This window comes from Chroicocephalus ridibundus, chromosome 6, assembly GCF_963924245.1.
Source record: "Chroicocephalus ridibundus chromosome 6, bChrRid1.1, whole genome shotgun sequence".
NCBI lineage: Eukaryota > Metazoa > Chordata > Aves > Charadriiformes > Laridae > Chroicocephalus > Chroicocephalus ridibundus.
In genome coordinates this window covers 6568006-6589737 of record NC_086289.1, presented here as the reverse complement: position 1 = coordinate 6589737, position 21732 = coordinate 6568006, and the positions used below count along the sequence as shown (strand labels likewise).

The 21732-nt window shown below is 37.8% G+C and overlaps 1 protein-coding gene across 1 annotated transcript in view; it reads left to right on the top strand.

Moving 5' to 3' along the window:
- INPP5F (inositol polyphosphate-5-phosphatase F) overlaps positions 1 to 21208 on the top strand; it is a 43506-nt gene extending 22298 nt beyond the window's left edge. Inside the window, exons 4-20 of the mRNA XM_063338833.1 lie at positions 348 to 476; positions 977 to 1144; positions 1467 to 1523; positions 3121 to 3319; positions 5678 to 5857; positions 7743 to 7810; positions 8275 to 8399; positions 9798 to 9875; positions 10622 to 10742; positions 12827 to 12955; positions 13379 to 13496; positions 14042 to 14240; positions 15263 to 15334; positions 15430 to 15503; positions 16772 to 16900; positions 17644 to 17731; positions 18980 to 21208. Coding sequence (XP_063194903.1) covers positions 348 to 476; positions 977 to 1144; positions 1467 to 1523; positions 3121 to 3319; positions 5678 to 5857; positions 7743 to 7810; positions 8275 to 8399; positions 9798 to 9875; positions 10622 to 10742; positions 12827 to 12955; positions 13379 to 13496; positions 14042 to 14240; positions 15263 to 15334; positions 15430 to 15503; positions 16772 to 16900; positions 17644 to 17731; positions 18980 to 20111 — 3066 coding nt within the window. The 3' untranslated portion in view covers positions 20112 to 21208. The remainder of the gene's footprint in view (positions 1 to 347; positions 477 to 976; positions 1145 to 1466; positions 1524 to 3120; positions 3320 to 5677; positions 5858 to 7742; positions 7811 to 8274; positions 8400 to 9797; positions 9876 to 10621; positions 10743 to 12826; positions 12956 to 13378; positions 13497 to 14041; positions 14241 to 15262; positions 15335 to 15429; positions 15504 to 16771; positions 16901 to 17643; positions 17732 to 18979) is intronic.
- The last annotated feature ends 524 nt before the right edge of the window (positions 21209 to 21732 follow it).

The following is a 21732-nucleotide window of genomic DNA, read 5'->3' as shown; positions in this document are numbered from 1 at the left end:
TATTCTATAACTTGGCTTCAAGGAAAAGCCTTCCTTTAAATTTTGCAGATCTTTTTTCCAAAAGATAAAGGAAAAACAATACAAGTGAGTAATACTGATTTACACTGTATTTTGGGTGGGAAGTTGAGGTGGGACTGGATACTCAAGTCATGTCAAATTGAGGCAGATGTTCTATGCTATAGATTGAAATATTGAAATACGGGAGAACATGCAGGCTTCTAAGTGTCTCCCCTAGGTTTGTGGACACTGCAGTATTGCTTTTGTAGATTTTTTTTTTTTAACTAAAATTTTCTTGAACTTCTTAAAGAGTATTTAAGGGTTGGCTTTAATTCAATATCATTATTTAGCTTTGTAAAAAGCACCACTTCGGGATAAACAAGCCAGAGAAGATTACACAGTCTCCAGATGACACAAAATTTCTGCTGAAGACTCTTACTCAAATTAAATCAAATGTGTCTGCTCCAAATAAAAAGAAGGTAAAGCTTTCTACTGTTTTCTTGTTTTGTCTCTTTTTTAAATGTTTAGTTGATAATTCAAAGGTTATGGTGGATGATCAAATGGAGTACTAAGACCTAAAGAGAGAACTGGTAAAAAACAGTGTAGTTGCACATTCTGCAGTCTTGAAGTTCAGTTTAATTTTTGATTATTTGAATGTTGCTCTTCTATGATTTTTCACTTTGTCATTATATAACTTTGGCAGAGCTAAGAGTGCCTTCTTACCAGGATTAGCTTCTGTTGGGATTCTAATCTTCTACGAATTGCTCTGCATAAGCATCTCGTACCATATAGAAACGAAGACAAAATTTGGTGCAACATGATATTTCTGAAGGTGCTGGCCTTTGTGTTTATCTTTGATAGGAATTTTAAGATGCTTCCTAAGAAAATGTTTGTCCTACAAGGTTATAAATGGCACTTAGCAAATATGGCTGGAGTCTTTTCAATCAAAAACATAAGAAAGTTGTTACTTTTCTTTCAGATTAAAGAAAGCAAAGAAAAAGAGAAGCTGGAGAAGAGATTATTGGAGGAGTTGTTCAAAATGTTCATGGATTCAGACTCCTTTTACTACAGCCTGACCTATGACCTAACAAATTCTGTGCAGAGACAGAGTGCGTGTGAGAAAACTAACTTACCGTTGTGGCGAAAAGTAAGTGTGTGTACTTTCCTTTTTTTGCCCCCTTTTGGGGGATGTGCTGTTCAATAATGTATGTGGCCAACACTTGGTTGGTCACATTCTCTGCTGGTATAATGTACAGCAACTGAAGATCGTGCCCTGTAACCAATTTCAGTGCAAGGAAATGAAACAAAAGGTCTCCAGCAGCAAATCTTGAACAGAGCTGTTACATTCAAAAGTAGGGAACACTATACTTGTATGTGCACTTGTAGTGAATAACACTGGTGTCTTTACCAAAGATATTGCCAAACCTTACTTAAAATATTGCAAAACCTGCCATTTTTATTTTAAACAGGTCGATGACAGATTCTTTTGGAACAAGCACATGATCGAAGATCTCATCAGCATTGATGTGAGTCTTATTTCTAACAATAACATGTATTATGAGAACCATTTTTTAGTTTTAGTTCAAATGTTTACTTAAGGTGTCAAAGTTTACTTAAAAGCTTGTTTGGCAGACAGGTCAGGATCGGGGCTGTGCCTTCTGATCTAGAAGCTGAGCAATTGGCATTACCTTCTTCCCCCAGCTGGCCTTCCAGCAGCCTTCTCGTTAGCCTGTGATCATTGCTAATTAATGCACATCAATTGAATTAAAATTTTATTACAATATAGCAATGCAGAATACCTTGAGGTGTGATATGTTTGTGCTAATTTCTGAAGGTAAATTTAAGATGTATTTATCTGTGCAATGGATTATCCCTGGACAGGGCTGATTATTTGATGAGGAGGAGGAGCCAGAAAAGAAAGAAAAGCTGAATTCCAGAATCTTCTTGAGACGAGATTTTTGTCTTCCTAAGTGGAGAATACTGTTTTTCTCCTTGAACAGAGTAGGTGATCAATGCAACAGTAGTGTAGAACAAGTTATTCTGAACTTGTTCAGAGTAATGGATAAAGCATTTTCCTAGCTAATGGGCATGAAGAAAGAAACATAAAACAACCACTCTTTTTCTTCAATATTATAATCTCACTTCGTTTTAGATTAACCTCCTAGATAAAGGACTGAGTTACTAACTACTGTATGCCAATTTAGGTTACGTCTTAGGTTCTTTTAAAGATGACAGCACACATCTTGCCTTATGCCTTGTATCTCTCTTTCGTTAATAAGTTTATATACTCTAATGCTTATGGAGTCAGAGCAGGGTAAACCTAGATGCTCTGGGAAAGTTTGTGTATAATACAGGAGTCTACCTAGTTGTATTTTTCAGGTTATAAGATATAAATGGATAACCTTGAATTAGTATGGAACTCAGATCTAAATTCTGCTTAAGAAACTGAGATTTTAGGGTGATGAAGCATGATGTGCAGAGCCCCGAACCAGTTGGTCTTGGGTACTGAGTTAGCCTTTATAAAGCTTATGCTAATATGTTTTGCTGAAAACAGGCTAACAATATTACATGTTGAAATTTTTAATCTACCTACCTATACAACTGTATTATGCTATATGTCCACATAAAGGTTCTAAAACTGCCTTATAGCACAAACTAAATAATAAACAGTATTTGCTGCTCTGTCTGAACTGACTATCATTGGTTTTGACATGAGAAGTTACTGCTTTAAGCTTTTAATATATGTTTAAACATCAATTATAACCTTGCATGAAAACTCCCTTTGAGGAAAGGGGGAAAGAAGCTTTTAAATATTGAAGGGTTCTCTTCTATCCCTAGATAGCTGTGAGTAGAGGAGGGCTTTTTGCCTTGCCTTCCTTCAACTTGCTTCGTCTCTACAGAAAAATCTCAAATTGCTTTCTCTTTCCTTCTCCTGATTGAAAAGCCCTAGGACTAATGGAGGATAAATGCTGGTACCTCTTACAGAAATAAGACAAGGATATGGCAAAAATTTCTCAAAACATGATGCATGCGAAACAACTATTGATAAACATGAGAAATGGCAGAAATAATTGTAGGTAATGTAGAATCAACAACAATGTGAATGTTTTTTGTAACCTTCAGAATGCTGAAGTGGACTTCTGGATTATACCCATCATACAAGGATTTGTGCAGATTGAAGAGCTTGTAGTAAACTATAGTGAATCTTCTGATGATGATAAGAGCAGTCCTGAAACTCCTCCTCAGGAATCAACTTGTGTAGATGACGTTCATCCAACATTCCTGGTGGCGCTTATTTCACGCCGGAGTCGGCACAGAGCTGGTAGGCAAACATAGTTCAAAGCATTGGGATTGTTCCTGAGCGCTGGGGAGGGATGTAGAAGATAAAACTCGGAAGAGTGCTGTCAGCTCTGCAGATGGTCAGCTCTTGTCGAAGTACGTGCCACAGCCTTTCCTTCTTATAGGAGAAAAGGAAAGGCTGTAGCAGGTACAGCACTGCAGAGCTGATACTGAGCATGGTTACAAAGTGAGCTTCTCTAGGCTCTTTTAGGGCACTGAATGTATCCTTGGAGGTCACAGTTCGGTGATAAAATTACATCTTTGCAAAGAACACCTTGATTAGGACCTTGTAACAGCTCTGTCCTAATACAGTATTTTCAGTAGGCCTGGGTGTGAGTTAAACTTTCAAAGGTCTTCCTTTGAGGGCTTGACAGCAGCTGAATAGAGACTTGAAGAGCTGCGTGTGCGTGCCTGCATCCCAAGAGATGTTTATGTGGGGCCAAGGTGAGAAATAAGAACTGTGCTTTGGTCTTGCACCTTATTTGACTTATTCTAATAGTAGCAAGGCAAACAAAAAATATTGCCCATCCTTAGGAGCACAGAAAGAAAGATTGAATCATTTGATACTTTAGTAGATCTGGTCTCTGAGCCTTTTCAATCTATCAGATTTTTTAAGATATTCTCTGCTGTGCCCAAGCCCTTTCCTACGCAGTCAGGTTTTTAACATGTCAAAAAAAGACAAAAGCTGACAAGCTTACCCTGATATGGGACTGGCCTTTGTACCACAGCTCACTTCAGTGCATTTAATTCAGTTCTCAGGAAAACTGTTTGTCAGAACAACTCAGAGTAAATATTTGAGGGTTTCAGGGTAGTACTAGTTTTCAGTGTGCCTTATTTATACTAAATAGTTTTACAGATACAGAAACTGAATCTCAGAGGGCAAATTGCTTATTGAATCCCTCTTACTATTAATGACGCTGCTCATTTGATTGCTAGTCCAGAGCGTAACTGTGTAGAACTTTCTCCCTTGACACAAAAAGATTGTTTCAGTAAATTGATGCAATGTTTTGAAGAATAATTGTAGAATTGTGTTTTTAATTCATTCTGTAATACATAATTTAGGCAAGAGTTCAAAGTGTTTTCCTTTCTGAAATATTGTAGTTAAAAACCCAAGCCCCCCAAAAAGCAGAGAAAACACTGATTTGAAAGCTTAAGATACTTCTATGTTAAATGCACCGAGTCTTCATTTGTCAGGCAGCTTGTTTGTGTTTTCTTTTTTTTTAAAAGTAAAATGCAAATACCATTGCACTAAATTATCAACATGCCCAGGACCTTAAGGAAAGGTATCATGAGATAAAGGAAGACAGCTGCTCTTAAGCTGAAGAGCCTAGTGTCTGCAAAAGTTGAGATATCAAAAGTAAAGGAGCTGAAGTTTCCTGTGCAATGATTTAGTGTGGGTTTTGGTGTAACAGCTACTATTGGTGGCAGGACATAAGTAAAGGATGTCTGAAAGCCCCCTTAAAGGTCCCTATGACAGGTATTCTATATTCCTTTCACTTCCCTGTTTCTAACCTCTTCCCTCTTCTCCCGTAGTCCTTAGCTAGTGCTGTTGGACTTCAGTTCAAAAGTTTGGTCCAGTGCTACTTCAGGACATGGAACAGAGTTGTTCATATTCTGCGTAACTGAATTTCCAAGCTATAAACCACGGCTTTGAGTCTTTCTCCAACCCTTTTTACTTATTCCTTCCCTATCCCTTGCTATCACCTGCATCCTTTCTGAAATAGTGATGTACTGTCCTTTGAGTAAAGGATGTGTAAATGTCCGTATGCATCACTTACCTGTTGTGTTTAATGTTCAGGTCAGGGATGGCTAGGCAAAAAACTGTAGTAGGAAGAAGAGTATCTGTTCTTAATGTGCAGAATTAGTTACACAGCTTGAAACAAGGTGGGGGGAAAAGTCTTTTCTTCTGTAGAACATGGAAATCTTGGGCTGCTTGTGGGACCTCTTACTGTAAGAAGTGGAACATCTGTTAGTAAAAGTGGCTTTTAGGTTCATGGAAAATACCGAGCGCTTAAGTAAAACTTCCTGCTAAACTCGACAAAGCAGGAAGCAATGGATCATCTAGAGTGGACTAGATACATCTGACTTCATAGTGCCAGTAGACTGCCTTGCCCTGTCAACTTATTTTTCTGCTTCTTGTACTAGATCAGTAAATAAACTTTATCCATATAGTCAGCACAACTTCTGGGGATTAGGCTGGGATGGGAGTCACTTTTACCATTGATCATGGATTTTCTCTGGAACTTTCTTCTTGTGTTACTGTTGTCAAATACAGTAACGAAAGCTATTAATGTTTGAGACTAATACTTAAATGTGAATTGATCGTTCTCATGCCTCCTAGGAATGCGGTATAAGCGAAGAGGTGTTGATAAAAATGGAAACGTGGCAAATTATGTTGAGACGGAGCAACTGATTCATGTCCATAATCATACTCTCTCATTTATACAAACCAGAGGCTCTGTGCCTGTTTTCTGGAGCCAAGTTGGATATAGATACAACCCACGGCCCCGACTGGACAAGAGTAAGTATTGGACTGGAATACCTAAAGATCAGAGTTCCCTTAGAAATAGGTTCACTGGAGTGTTGCTTTACCACTAGTCTTTCAGTGGCACTTTCTAAAAGCCAGGAATAAGAGTAATGACATGACTCCAGTTAACTCCTACTCTAATTGCAACTCTGCAGAGCTCTGACTTCTTGTCCATGGTAAGTAAATACCAACAGGTCTTGAATTTCAATATTTAATGAAGTACCTGTTTTATGTCTAGTCTTACTCACTGCAGCAGAGTTTTCTGTGTTGGGAAAGGAGACAATTTGGCCTTCTCTTTTGAGAACGTACTTAGAGATTGTTTTACAAATATCTTTTTCCTCAAAGTTAACTTCTACTGAGGTTCCCTCTGCGTTGAGGGCTGCTATTTCAGTGTGGGAAAACAGACATTTCTTATAACACCAGTTTTGTAGTGTGCTTTTGTCTTCTCTGAAATTAAGTACTGTCTCTAGTGGGCCCTGTCAGATCTAAATTGCTTTCTTTTCCACTCAAAGATAATGCAAAATCCCAAACATAAGAATATTGATGAGACTGGCAAATCTGGATGCTTTTATGAACTAAGTATTCATAGCCTGAACTTTTTTAAGACAGAGGTCAAAAAGAATCTTCTCAAGGTTTATCACTGTAAAGGAGAAACTTTTCTGGGAAGGAAGACAGTATGTTCATGATCTTGTATAATCAGACCCCTGATGGATTGGGTTGACTGGTATCCTAGATCACAAGTATGTACTTCTGCAAGTCCAACTTCTGTGTTGGATGCACATTCTCCTCTAGCATTAGCAGGTCTGGTCTTCTGCCACTGAAGACTGTTTTCAGGCTGAAAATAAAAGAAATCTTCTCTTTCAGAGGAGGCTGTGGTGTTGGAAAGCTAAAGGACTGGTTTTTCCCTGTGTCTTGAGGAATACCTAGTAGAATGGGCCTTTGAGCTTGCTTAGGAACTTGGGCAAAGCATATAATTTTAAGTTGACAAGCAGTTACTATCACTGTGGACTTAAGGAAGCTGTATCAAGAGATCCAGGTTTCTTGTGACTTTTTTTATACCAAATAACCTGGAGATTACTGGAGAGGGATGACTTGTTGCTACATTATGGAAACTTATTTAAATTCAAAATGAGGGAAATCCAAATAAAACACTTCCCAGTTCCCCCAAGATATTTGGCAGCAACACTTAATTAGTTCCAACTGAAAGCTTGTGCTGTGACATCTGTTTATAGAGCTGAGCAGTTCTTTTTGTTCACTTTTTTCCTAATAGGATTAGTTTCAAAAAAAATATTGAGGAATTGCACTTAATTTGGTAGATTTACAGGTAGGAATTGAGACTTAGAGGAATCAGTGGTGTCTTGAATCAACTGGATAGTGTTTTTAGTTACAAGGAGCTTTGTCCTCTAGGAGAACTGGGATAATACTGGAAGTGCTGTCCCTGTCCTGTGTGTCCACCTCTGCAATTTGCAAACCTTTCTTGCACTTCAGTTTGCTTTTTCAAAAAATGTGAAACAAATATAAGTAATCTTCTTTTGGAGATGTTTATGTGGGGGTGTGGTGCATATGTGGAAGGATTAAACAGGCTTTTTAAAAGTTAATTTTTTGTCGAATCTGCTCTGCACAAAAAGCAAAATAAAGCAAAACTTAAGAATGGTGTTTCCTGTACATTATAGTAGTAAAATAATAATGTTGAACAAATTGATGAAAGACCTTTAGAAGTAATTCTGTACAATATGTGATGTTGTGTGTCTTAGTACTTCAAGTAAAGCTATATTGGTTTTTTTTTTTTTTAGAGTATAGATTTGGGCATGATTTAGTACTTCAGGCAGGGCTTGGTGCTGACCAGGCTGTTTTTGTCTAACACTGCTGTGTCTTGTAGGTGAAAATGAAACAGTGTCCTGTTTTCGTGCACACTTTGAAGAACAGCTGAAAAATTACAAAAAGCAGGTAAGTGTTGTATGATAAAATAGTCATCTTATGAAAATGCAGGGGATAAAAGTTAATGTTTTTAGTTTTTATTCTTAATAATATGGGTTGTCATTTTTTAGAAACTTGTTTACAATTGGAAGGGTGGTACTTAAATAGAATTTTACTAAGTTTTTCAAGTATCCTCCAAAAAAAAAACCCACCAAAAAAGCCCCCCGAAAAACAAACCAGCAATAACTTAAAGAGTAATCTTCACGTTTGTATACCTGTCTTGTGAATTCATAGCTTCTCTGTATTAAAATTCAGGTAGTCAGGTAACTGTTGGACCTTATTTGATCTTGGGTACAATCTAGCAAAGATTGTAACTTCAGCAGGATTACCTACAAGTCTTTTTTTAACTCTTGAGCTATTTGTTATTCCATGGTATAAATCTAAGCAAGTTCTGTAGCAGATGACAAGTGTTAAATAATTAAACTTTTGAACAGGTTATTATTAATTTGGTGGATCAGACTGGCAGAGAGAAGATTATTGGAGATGCTTACCTTAAACAAGTTCTTCTGTACAACAATGCAAATCTGACTTATGTTTCATTCGACTTCCATGAGCACTGGTAAGAAGCCCTCTTTAGAAATGTCACTTTGCATCTTTTTTATTAGTATGAAATGAGAGTAGAAGGGAGGAGAAAAGCCACGATTATTTCTACTTCTGCATGAAACACTTTTTAAATAGGAAGAATACATTTTGTAACCTAAAGCACTGTAAAAGTTCAAGTTTGGATAATCAAGCACTGCTGTTGTTGGTCTTGTGTTCCTGACCTGCTAAATATGCAGTTATTTATTAGGTGAAGCTTAGAAGTTGTTACGCATTTTAAGCAAGAGAGTTTCCTTAAACATGCTGTGAATGTAAAGTTGTTGCTGACCTGCTTTTCAAACTATGTAGCATCCTGCTTTTAATTCTTCACTACAAGCCATTCTTCTGTTTCTCTTGCTTGTTTCTGTAAATATATGGTGGGTTCTTTCAGAACCCTGATGCTGTTATTCCATTATAAAATACACTGGATTTTATTTTAATCCAGTAGAAATAGCTGATGGTTTTTTTTGACTCTGCTCTGGTGTTGGCATGGTCTAGTGCAGTGTTCACATGCCCAAGCACGTGATCTGTCATGCAGGCATGTATTTCTCATGCTTCCCTCAAGCAGACTGCGTTTGTGTACAAATATGGGGTCTAAAAACTCTGGGTTTTATCTTCATTTCTGAACTTAATCTAGGGATTGCATCTGGCCTGGAAAAGCATTACTGACTGAATAAGTATGTCATTAGTGGATATTGTCTCAGAGGATAGGGAGGAAGGGAAAAAACCCTCAAAATAGTCATGGCCCTTAAGAGACTTCTTTTCTGCAGGAGTATTGATGTCCTGAATTGATTTGACACTTAATCTTTTGTTTAAATGACCTTTCATTTTTTGTTTGCTTTTCTCCTAAGAACTGCTATAGTGACCAGGACTGTTTGTTTCTGCACTATGAGCATGAGTGAATGGAGAACAATACTGAAAGCAGCCTGGTGGGGTCGGGGGAGGAAGGCATGATGTGTCTGTAGATGTTCATCCTTTCTCTGTAGAAGCAGTGGTAAAGCAGGACAAGACATCCCAATTTCAAACCTATAGTGGTTGCTTTTGTTGAGACTGTGCCTAAAATGAGAACAAACTGTTGCACATGCCTGAATAGCTGCACACTTCTCCTTCCTGGTGGAAGCTACATTTGAGAATGCAAATTTTTGTGAATTCAAAGATCTGAATCTATTGCCTTGGATTTATATGTCGAACTGTACTTTAAAATAGTTCTGAATATTTATTTGCTGCTGTTTAAAGCTTATTGCAGGAGATAATGTCTTGTCTCTCCCACTTAGCCAAAACTCTATCTGTATTAACATTACAAATAATATGAAATAGTTAAGTAAAGAAAAATCATTACTCTACTTCAAACTAACTCCTGTGAAATTCTGTATTTTAGCCGAGGAATGAAGTTTGAAAATGTTCAAACACTGACCGATGCCATTCATGATATTATTCTTGATATGAAGTGGTGCTGGTAGGTACTTAACTGTTTTCAGACTAGTATGAAATATTTGTAGAAAAAAATAAACCAGTACATATACAGAGGTCTAGATTTTGTCATAACTGATATGTTTTATATTCCTCTCCCAGTGCCTAGGTCATGTGTCAGAGGGTGTGTTCTGAAGTGTTTTTATTCTACATGTATAATAGCAAAAATTCTCAGACAATCTTCTGCTTGAGGCTTGCTGCCTTTAATACTTTTAGGGTTTCTTATATTTAATGTGAAACACTGTATTTGAGCCACAAACCCTAGAACTCCAACCTTACTGTTGAAAACAGTAGGCATGTTTGACCTTTAGTTTGTACTGATTAAAGTTCATGAATTTTGGTAATGAGCATGGCTGTAGTCTTCGGTCAATCACTGTATGTTGTTCAGTGCATTTTGTGAGTGAAATGTTGCTGTCATTATTGTTGACTTCCATGTTTTTGAAATTAAATTCCTTTTCTCTTGAAAGCTTGTATCGTGTGTGTATGAATTGAGCATATGATTACATAGCGGGTTTATGCCCCAGTATCATCTGTGTTGGATATCTGGCCTAGACTAAAACGGAGGATAGGTGGGAACAAGAGTATTTAATTCTGAGTGGTGTGTGGCTGGGGTGATAAGTACATCTATAAATAGTATTCCATATGTGAAATTTTCTACTGTTTATAGAAGCTGGTCAATTATGCAGGATTTAAGTGTCTCAGTATGCTTTTACTCTATTTTTCTGTTAAAAGGGTTGACCAAGCTGGTGTGATTTGTAAACAGGAAGGAATCTTTCGAGTTAACTGCATGGACTGTCTGGATCGTACCAATGTTGTGCAGGCTGCTATTGCAAGAGTGGTCATGGAACAGCAGGCATGTAGAACCAATGTCCTTTTTCAAGTACTGAGTACTTCAGAACTTAATTGTTATGCTCAGGGAAATCTGTGTGTTTGAAAAATGCTAAAGTAACCTCTACTGAAAAGGATCTTTGACCTACTTGAAGAGCCATGAAGCTGAAAGTAATACGTACAATTAAAATAACTTGGAATCATTCTAAAACAGTGTTGCCTAGTTGCCTCCTTCAGAGAGGAAACTGCTGTCTCTCTGTATCTTGGAGAGAATTCTCTTGTTTTGATTTAGTCACTTCAAGTTGTGCAGTAATATAAAGCTTAAAAAACTAAAACAAAAAACCCAAACAAATAACAAAGTCAAAACCCAAATCTTTGCCCCAAATGAGATGTTAAGGACTAAAATCTAACTAGAAGTTAGCCACTTAAGTGGAATACTGTGATGCAGCAGGTAGGGAGATAACTAATTTTCTCTGTGTGTAGAAGAGCAATTAATGAATGATGTAAATATCCCAGATGGCTATTATGCTCCAGAATAGTTCTCCCTGTGTAGAGAAGGCATTTCCAAGTAGATGGAGGCTGTCCTTTAGTCATCGTCTTGTTTGTGCGCCCCCTGTTTGCTTTTTTGATACATAAGCTCAGTGGTGTCTTCCCTTGTGAAGACTTAATAGTACTGTAACTGGAACTTTGAAGCTTCAGTTAGAGCCCAGCCCTAAATGAACAAATCTGACTATGCATACAGCGAAGGATGAAATGGGTCCTTCCTTAGGATGAAGAATGAATGGCTCTAACCATTGTATCTGGCTGTTCCTGTTTGTCATCTGCTTTATGAACTCCTGACATAAGAGTGTTGGGAAGGAGGGGTGGGACCAGGAATCCCACAGTTGTTACTTTAGAATAGGATTTCTATATATGTTAACTCTTCAGTTCAAAGGTGATCTTTCAAAATCAAGAATTATGTAGAGTGTTGGGAAGAAGACTTCACTAATCATTACTGTAGTATTAGCTTGTGATGTGCTGCATCATTCTTGTATTATAGCTGATGTACTTGGATTCATAACTGAGAAATGCCCTAAGTGTTTTAAGGTGACTGACAGAAAGTAGGACACTGAAAATTACACTTACCTTGTCTTTGCACTTCCTTGGAACTATAGGACTTGTCTTCTCTTAGCTGGGAACTTGATAGGGCTGTCAAAGTCAAGGAACAGACTTGTAATGACTTTCATCTAACTTACAGATAGTGTTTGAGCATTTTCTGTATCGGTTGTAAATTGAGGTTTGCTTATGATTTAGTCCACGTTATTCCTGCAGTTGGCCTAACATTGAGCGACTACATTGCAGTTATGTATGGTAGTATTGCCTTCTGAGTGAGAAACTGTGCTGCTTTACCAATTTAGTGTCCATAAAAAGGCTGAAGTTTGTGTTGTACCCGAGACTTATCTTGGAAAAACTTAAGTACTGGTTGTTCTGAAGAGTAAGATATCTTTCTTCCAGTATCGGTGTTAAACAGTAACTGTCCGAAACGAACAAGTGTTAATAATAAACACAACAGATGAAGTTATTGTAAGGTTTTATTCCGGGGGAGGAGTAAGTTTGAAGGTGGAGCCACTACATTTGCTTCGGCATCTAGAAACAAAAGATGAAGAATCCTGGTGTGCTTTTTCTTGTAACTGGAAAGAGATTCCATTTCTTTATTTTCAGAGCTTAGAGGTCATGAATGCCTTTGCAATAGAAGACATTAACTTGTTATATCCATGTTTAAGTTCTGTGATGTCTGTTCTTCTGATAGTCCTCTATAGAAAATAAAAACATTTCCTGTATCTTCAGTAGAGTAACTTGTTTTCCTTCAGCTAATTTTGTTGAAGACTGGCTCCTACATCCATAATTAATATATTACTGCTGCGTCCAGTAGTATGATCTTTAACAATGAATTGGTGATTCATTGCTAACAATTTAATCTGACAAATTAGCAGAATGGGTTCCCTTTTCAGATCATGTAAAATTTGACAATTAAATGCTTGGCAAGTGTTCCCACTTCCTTTATCAAGCTCTGTCATTGAGAATTATTTTTATTTTGAACCTTATATTAATGTGTATGTCAAATTGCAGCTCAAAAAACTGGGTGTGATGCCACCAGAACAGCCTTTGCCAGTGAAATGCAATAGGATCTACCAGATAATATGGGCGAACAATGGAGATGCCATAAGCCGGCAGTATGCTGGCACCGCAGCCTTAAAGGTAAAGGGTGAAGAGCATTGTTGGTTCTGATTAGTATGTTATGTCACAGTATGTATTACACATTAGTATGTTATGTCCAATGAAGAACTCTCGTATGTGTAATGAAGCTAGCCAAATATTCGGCATGTTTTTTGTGTTGAACAGATGAGAGGCATTTCATTAGGAGAGTGTTTGTCACACTTAGTGTGAATTGGAGAAGACTTGAGTGTCCAGGCGTCCTGTGGCATCGCTGGCTGGTTTTTAACTTCATTCTGTTAGTTTCATGTCTAGATACAAAGCATAGCTGAGCTAAGAGTTTAAGATCTATATTAAGCATTAATTCTATTTAAATGTAAGCATGATTATGGTACTTTTAAGCAGTTACAGTACTTACGCAACTCTGAAATATTCTTACATGCATGATTCGCATGTTCTGTGTAACAGGGTGACTTCACAAGGACTGGGGAAAGAAAGCTGGCAGGGGTGATGAAGGATGGAGTTAATTCTGCAAACAGATACTACCTGAATCGCTTCAGGGATGCTTACAGGCAAGCGGTCATAGGTAAGAATATAACTTCAACTAAGTTGAACTATGGTGTTCAGGAAAGTTTATTGAAATCGTCTTGGCTTTATCTCTTTGACTGATTCTTTTTTTTTTTCTGAAGCTTGAAAGCACCTTGAGTGTATGTAATATTCATGTGTCTGTAGCGGACACCAGATGGAACGTCAGTTCTTCATTTGGAGATTAAACAACATTCAATTAGGAGAGACTACATGCAGTGTAACTCATTGTAGACATTGCTCCTGACATCATTTCAGCAGTAACTTTCTTGTAACATCTCTTTATTAGACAAAGTTAAACTTATGCAGCGTGTGTTTGTTAAAATGGTGAATGAACTCTTACTTTCACTGAGGGGAAAATAGTGTTATACCTACTGAGTGTTCAATTTCAGGCAACGTTCTATTTGGAAAGAATAGCTAACCATTTTTTCCGGAGTTCCTTCAAGTATAAAATATTTGGAAGGAATTTACAAAATAATCTGACTATTGCTGTATGTCGCTCCTGTTTGTTGGTTCCTTGTTTGATGTTTTGTGTGTTTTATTTAGATTTGATGCAGGGTATCCCTGTAACGGAGGATCTTTACTCCATATTTACAAAAGAGAAAGAGCATGAGGCCTTGCACAAGGAGAACCTGAGGAGCCATCAGGAACTGATCAGCCAGCTGTTGCAGAGCTACATGAAACTGCTCTTACCTGATGATGAAAAATTCCATGGAGGATGGGCACTTATTGACTGTGATCCAAGGTTTGTGTGATAAAGTCAGAATTGATCAGCTGCTACTGTGACACCTCTGTTAATTACTACTGCCTCTGTTGGTTACTACTGATATGAAATGCTTTTGATAGCTGATGTGTTAACAGAATAAAATTGGACAGGTCTGTAGAATGACAGGAGTCCTTGAAGGGATTGAATACTTGTAATTGTAAATGGAAAGGTCCTCTAAACGAGTGCCTTTCCCAATGTGGTGTAAAAATGGTGCATGCTGGAGTTAGCTTTGAGACACCACCTGGAAATACATGCATTCAGTTTATATTGCCAAAATGCGGTAGGCACCATGAAAAGAACTTCTAACCTTAGTTCTAGAAGGGGCTGCTTGAGGAGCCGTTGTTCCTTATTGCTTTATAGCGAAAGTGTAACTTGACTTCAAAGCCGTGTCTGATCAGATTAAATTCTTGTGTAATGAGTCAGCAGTAGGAAAACCTAGATTTCTCTTCATGAGAAGTAGTGAGCATAAACCATAACTTCTCCTTATCAAGTTCAGAGTTCGCTATCTTGTAAAAGGAAAATAGTGGTTAGATCTTCTGCAGGTTAAACTTCAGCAATGAAAAATAGCAAAGCAGTATGTTACGGTACCTCTGCAAAGCACAGACCTTAACTGAGTCTGAAATATGTTTCCATTTCTCTGTTAGCATTTTTAGTAGCTTGTGGGTTTGCTATTTATTTTTGGACCTGCTGCCGACCTATTAGAGCTATTGGGTAACTCCAGGTTTAAAAGTGTTGCTTACATGGATCCACTTATTGTATTGTAGAGTCTAACGGCACGTCACCTTTTGGCTTGGGAAGTGTCACACCTAACTTGGTTTTTCAGTGGCTGTGAGGAGGCAGCAGCATCATATGAGATGGATGGAACACATTCCATAATTGAAACCTCTTGTTGTAATGTGCCTTCAGTTGTAAAAGAGTGTCCCTAAAATACACTGGGGATGTGTTACAGCTGTTCAAATAACACCACCTTCCCTGTATTCATTCTTCTTCCCCTTCCTTAGTCTCATTGATGCTACTCATAAGGACGTGGATGTTCTGCTGCTACTTTCTAATTCTGCCTACTATGTGGCCTAGTAAGTTACCACTTTCTCTTACTTTGTGTAGTTTATTTTTAGTGGCTTTGTTTTTGATCAGTTAGAAGCATTAAATTCTGGTTCTCTTTTTCTAGCTATGATGATGAAATCGACAAGGTGAATCAGTACCAAAGGTTAAGTCTTGAAGCTCTGGAAAAAATTGAAATAGGTAAGAATATAGTCAGCGTGTATCTCTTGAATTGTCTTAAACAATTGCTTGAGCACTTATCAAAACATCCTACAAATATACAATACATTGAGGCCTCCTGTTTCAATATATATCCTGTGTAGTCCGTCATAGCTAGAATGTGCTTTCTCTGATGACAGATGCCAGAATTGAGTCTGTTCTCGCTCTGTCCTCTCTTGCCACTGCTTGAAATGGAGACTTTGATTCTAAAATTTTTGCTCTTTCAGACTCCTAAAATATGGATTCATCAAAACAAATTTCATTATCAGTTGGCAGTAACAATTTGATCAATTTCTACAGTGAATCACAAGTTTGTGCATTTAGTGCACTCTTTTTCATCCAAATACAGCAGCTGGTTATGAACTGTACTTTAAATCTGTTTCATGGCTTTTTAAAAACTCTTCTTTATTAATGTCTGATCAGAAACATGCTATTATGAAATTACCTTGTTATGCTGATCACATTATTTATTGACTAAAGAATGTAACATCTGCAGGCTAAATCCAGCACTTCCAGCTGCAAGTATTAAATATGTTATATCTTTGACTTTACAGATAGAAAAAGGTGTTCCAGTCAGAGAGAAGGGAGGGAAATTTTTGTGGGCCCCCCAGTAGAGTTTAATCCTCCATTGCACAATGCATAGTGATTTCATCGGCTCCTTACTGTAACTTTCACTATCTGTGTGCAATTTCTAAGAGTTCAGTGGAAAGGTCTCCCTCAGTTCTGTATTGTGGAGATTCATAACACATCCTGACATACAGAATACAGTTGAAACATCCAGACCAAATGCGTTATAAAAACAAAAAAACCACCCTGTTTAATGATACAGATAAGATGCGGTGCATTCACAAGTTGAAGTACTTGGTCTCAATCTTGAAAATTGCATTACTTCCACTTGCTAAAAATATATTCGCTTTCTCTTTAATCCTTGCAGGAGCATACTGTAAAACATGGGATGTAATAGGTGTAGAACTTTTTTCTTCTATTTGAAGGCATGGTCTGTAATAAACAATCAGGCTGGATTATAATAGACATACCCAGAGTGTCTAATTGTTTTTTATAAGTAATTGATTATTTAGTTATTGTGGAAATCTATTTGAAATGTCTATCCTACTCTAAAGAAAACATGAAGCTTTTTATCCTGGAAAAAGACTGTCAACTCTTGCAAAGACCGTACCTTAGCATATGTAATATCTCTTTTGGTGTTTGGTTAAAGACAACTTCTAATTGATTTCTAACTTATTTCTCAGGGCCTGAACCTACTCTCTTTGGCAAACCCAAGTTCTCTTGCATGAGGCTGCATTACAAATACAAAGAAATGAGTGGGTACTTTCACACGCTTAGAGCTGTGGTACGCAACCCAGAAGAAGATGGAAAAGGTTTGTTTCATATGTAAAAGTTTTATATGTTAAAGTATATTCAGTATACCAGTATTTTGCTAGGAAACACTTTTTCCAGTGCTCTTAGAATAACTTGTGAAGAAGGATAAATCTTAATATAATTGAAATGAGTGGGGAAGCAACAAAAAACCCTGTATGTGGTTTCTTGTGTCAACACTAGAATGTTACTGTTTTAATACAAAGAAAAATAATTTTCAGCATGGTTTTAAAGCAGCATGTTTCTCTAGAACTGAGACATTTCCATGTCCAGATCTTTACTGATCCAAAAACTGGTTGAGTTAATTTAAAATTAGCTCCTAAAGAGTGGAAGAGATTTATTTAGTGAAATCAATGTCTAGAAATGTTCTTCCTTGCTTAAATTAAATGAATGCTAATAAGGGAAAAATATCACTTCTTACTGGAACACTGAGTTTCATCAACAAGGATTAGAAGGAATATAATTCCTTCTCTTTCTTCAGCAAATGATGAATTGTGGCAGTGATTCACTTACACCCGGTGTTTAGGGCTTAAGGACAGTCTATTCTTTAAGCTTATTTTGTAAGCTTTGTATCAGAATTGCAACTTGCAGGGCGCAACTCTTCTGTAGGGTGAAATAAAAAAACAAAAACCAACAAAACCAAAGAAATGTTACAAGGAAATAAGTCTAATTTTAGATTTTGGAATATGGGGTTTTTAGGGTTGGTTTTTTTAAAGGGTCTGACAGGCTGCTAATTGGATTTCAGATACTCTTCAGTGCATTGCAGAAATGCTGAGAATCACAAAGCAAGCGATGGGGTTAGATGTGCCCATTATTGAGAAGAAGCTGGAGAGGTGAGTACTTAAATGATGTGAACTTTGTGTCGCACTTCTGCTCTCTTCTTGGTGGCTGACAGCACATGCCAACAGTCATATACGTGATATCTATAAGAAATGTCAGTATCTGGCTAATCTGTCTGTATGCTGCTTCCAATAGTAACTGTCTGCAGGTGCTTATCTAAAAGTATAAGCGAGAGCACTGTTTTATACCTGTGTGCTTACAGACAACATACGCTACTGAATGTAAACAACATACTGCAAATCAGATGGTTCACAACTAGTTTGTCAAATTCAGTTTTTCCCTATCTGAACTTAAAGTCTGCTTCTGTAATAAGAAGACAACCTGTGAAGTGCAAATCTGGTTTGGATTCCACTGGGGCTGAGTGCTTAACAACTCACAGATAACGTTACAGCTCTTGTGTGAAGAAATGTCTGAAGCTGAACTTCTGAACTCTAAGTGTTAGTCAGAATGGCACAGAAGTTCTTCCTTTTGCAAGCCCACTAAGAGGAGATGGCACGTGAAAGCATAGCTGATAATTAAAAGTACTTACTAGAATTTTTCAGGTAGTTTTCTCTAATTCAATTATCTATAATTAAACAGAAGTGACCTTTATCTACAAACATTGGTGAGGTGTTATCGGAGGTGAAATAATTTACAAAGGACGATGGTGTAGAGATAAGAGAGGATGGCTAGCTGGAGTTTAGCATGTTTTAGCAGTTCAAGTGTGATCTGTTGCTTTATTTTGGACCCTTCCGGTTCAGACTGCATGAACTACTAGAAGACGTGTTGTGTAGCACAATTGTAAATTGTCAAGCAAAAACTACTATGGCACATATTTCAATAACTTTGTTATTGCTATTACTACTATTTCAGCTTCTTGTCCCAGCTGACTAGAAAGTGTAGCAAGAAAATCTTGTTTTCTTTTACGGGTACTGAAGATTGAATATTTGCTAAATCTGGCTACTGATACAGCATACACAAAGTCAGGGTTATAAATGCAGAGAGTTTAGAATCCAGTTACATCTAAAACTGAAAATGCCTGCAGAAGCTTGCTTTTCCCCTTGTTTGGCTACCAGTCTGTTTCAGCCCTCCTTTGTTGTTTTGAATTTGATTAGCTTATATGGGTACAATTATGTAAGGAAAGAATAAGTCAGTAAATGTCCATCTTTGTTATGGAAATAGACTGGAAGACGGTAAATAATTGGTGTTTACAAATGAGACCGCCTTGACTGTACACTAGAGACTTTTTCTTTTCCTTCCAGGAAGAGCAGTAAACCTCATGAAGACATCATTGGCATTCGGTCTCAGAACAGAGGGTCCCTGGCCCAAGGCAAGAATTATTTACTGAGCAAGTTCTCGTCTCTCAATCAGAAAGTGAAACAAACCAAATCCAATGTGAACATTAGCAATCTTCGGAAGTTGGGCAGCTTTACCAAGCCTGAAGTGAAAGTCAATTTTTTAAAGCCAAATTTGAAAGTGAATCTCTGGAAATCGGATAGTAGCCTTGAAACTTTAGAGAATCCGGTGGTAGATACTAAAGTCCGTACTGAATCTGATACAGAAGGATCAGATAATGATTCATTCCACTCCGATGACTACCTGACTAACTCTAAATCCGACGAGGACAACCAGCTGACTGACTCTCTGGAGAACATCGGGCAGGCAGACTACGTGCTGCCCAGCTGTGGCATCATTGCCTCCGCTCCACGGCTGGGCAGTCGCTCCCAGTCCATAAGCAGCACTGACATGAGCATCAGCATCCACGTTCCGTCTGAGATCCACGTCTCTCAGGCGAGCCAGTCTGACTGTGAAGACGTACCCTTACCTTCTGCTGACAATGTGGAGATGGAATTTGCTAAACCTATTGATGTGTACTGCCAGAGGTTTGTGCATGATGCTCAGAATCAGACGTCGGATGCTTTGGAGGCTGAGGCTGGCTCTCAAGAGCCCCATCACATAAATCAAACCAGCAATAATACACCTAAGGTGGCAGAAACCAAGGCTGAAGCCGTCAGAGACATTCCTTCCAGGCCATCTAAGTTGGACGTACAGTCTTCTGAGCCAAATCCTCAGCTCTTGGCTGTTGGTGGGACTGACTTCACTAAACCTCATAAAAGCCCAGGATCTGTGTCTGGTAACCTTGAGACGGGACTCCACACGACTCCTTCTCCAGCTGACAGTAGCAGCAGCAGAGCTGTATCTCCTTTTGCTAAAATTCGCAGTTCCATGGTCCAGGTCGCTAACATCACGCAAGCAGGATTGACTCAAGGGATTAATTTTGCTGTGGCAAAGGTCCAGAAGAGCCCTGCGGAACCAGAAGCTATAAATGAAATCAAACAAAAAGAACTGAGAGAAATGTTTACGCAATGCCAGACACGAATAATTCAAATCTAGTTGCTAATTTAGGAAGTGTTCTTCTAGTTGTGGCTTTTGATCCAATACAAAAAAAAAATAAATTATATCAGGACTCATTGTTGTGGCATGAACTGCTACTGAATACTGGGATCAATACTATTGGTAACTTGTTTACAGGAAGTGAGAGATGCAGATGAATTTGGTTCTGACCAAGCTTCAGAATTCCCTCAGGCAGCTGAGACAAAAGAACGGTAAACCATATTTAAACAGGTAGCTTAGACACTGGGATTTAGTAAGCATGCTGTCTGTCTTCTATGTGTTGCACACTTCTTTTTGGAGACTAATTTTGTAGCTCTTCTGACTTATGTAGAAAGTATTTATACTAAAAAGGAGGTACTGCACTTCTGTGACCTTACTTACCTTGCACTGTACCAGCAAAATAACTTACCGGGAAACTACATTTTATTTATTTTTGAACTAGTATTTTTACTTGTTTCCATTGAAGTTTTAGATGCAGCTTTCTACTATGAATTGTGCCTCTACAATGGGAATTGATGCGGTTTTGTTGAATTTAATTATGTTAACCAGAAATTAAGACTTCTTTTTGCTGTCCTCTTTCTTTCCACACATCCTGGGACACTTTCAGTAAAGATAAAGTTTATAGATCCAATCTGAAACACCCACGATCCTGCAGTGCAAACTTAGTTTGTAATTATTGTTTTTTTCACTTGTTTTGAGGTGAGGGGAAATAGAGCAAAGGTCCTCTAATTGTCTTGTGCATGCTAAAGCTGTTCCTGTTTCATTTTCTTCCAAATGCTGGCAATTTTGCTATAATTTTTTTGTCTCTGTGTAAAGCAAGACAAAGCAGTTACCTGACCTTCAGGCATTGTGTGTCTCTGCGCTAGGATTTTTTTTTTTTACACTATACTCTAACTATCCAGATGCAAAAGTCCAAATAATGTCTGAAACTGAAGGCAAGTGTACTCTTTCAGAAAATCCGTGTTGCATTAGAGCATAGCTGTCAGCATCTAATCAAAACCAAATTCATTACCAACTCAAGCTTTGCATACTTGCAGGAAAAGGCTAAGCATCCACTCATGCTGGGAACTGGATAATAATAATAAAAAAAAACAAAACCCAACAACAGCCCTTATCTATGTGTGTCAAATGATTAAATCTGAATTACTCTTTCCCAGCACTGCCTTGCCCTCCATTCTAGTATAGGACATTATCCAAAAGCTACTGTAAAGCAGGATCTTACTACGCTGTGGTTTGTAACCGACCACCATTCTAGACCTGGTGCCTCTGTGTCCTCGTCCGTGTCCTGTAGATAGGCTGCACGTGGTGTTCCCAGAAAATAGTGTCACATGGGTAGGGTAGTCCAGTGTCTTAGGACTTCTAGTGTGTCTGAAATGAGTATCATCTAACCCCCATGGTCTGAAACTTTGATAAACAAATCTGATTTATTTATTTGTTTTATTGAAGTGATGTGGGTTTGGGTTTTTTGAGTGTCTATACTTGTGGCTATATTTAAAATCAAACTACTGCTGTATTTTAATGTGAGCAATATACATGAGATATTTTAATAAAAAAAAGTGGAATCAAAAGATGGGTTTTGGCATGTGATGTTACTCCAGGGCTGGGGCATTTTAAGCTTCAG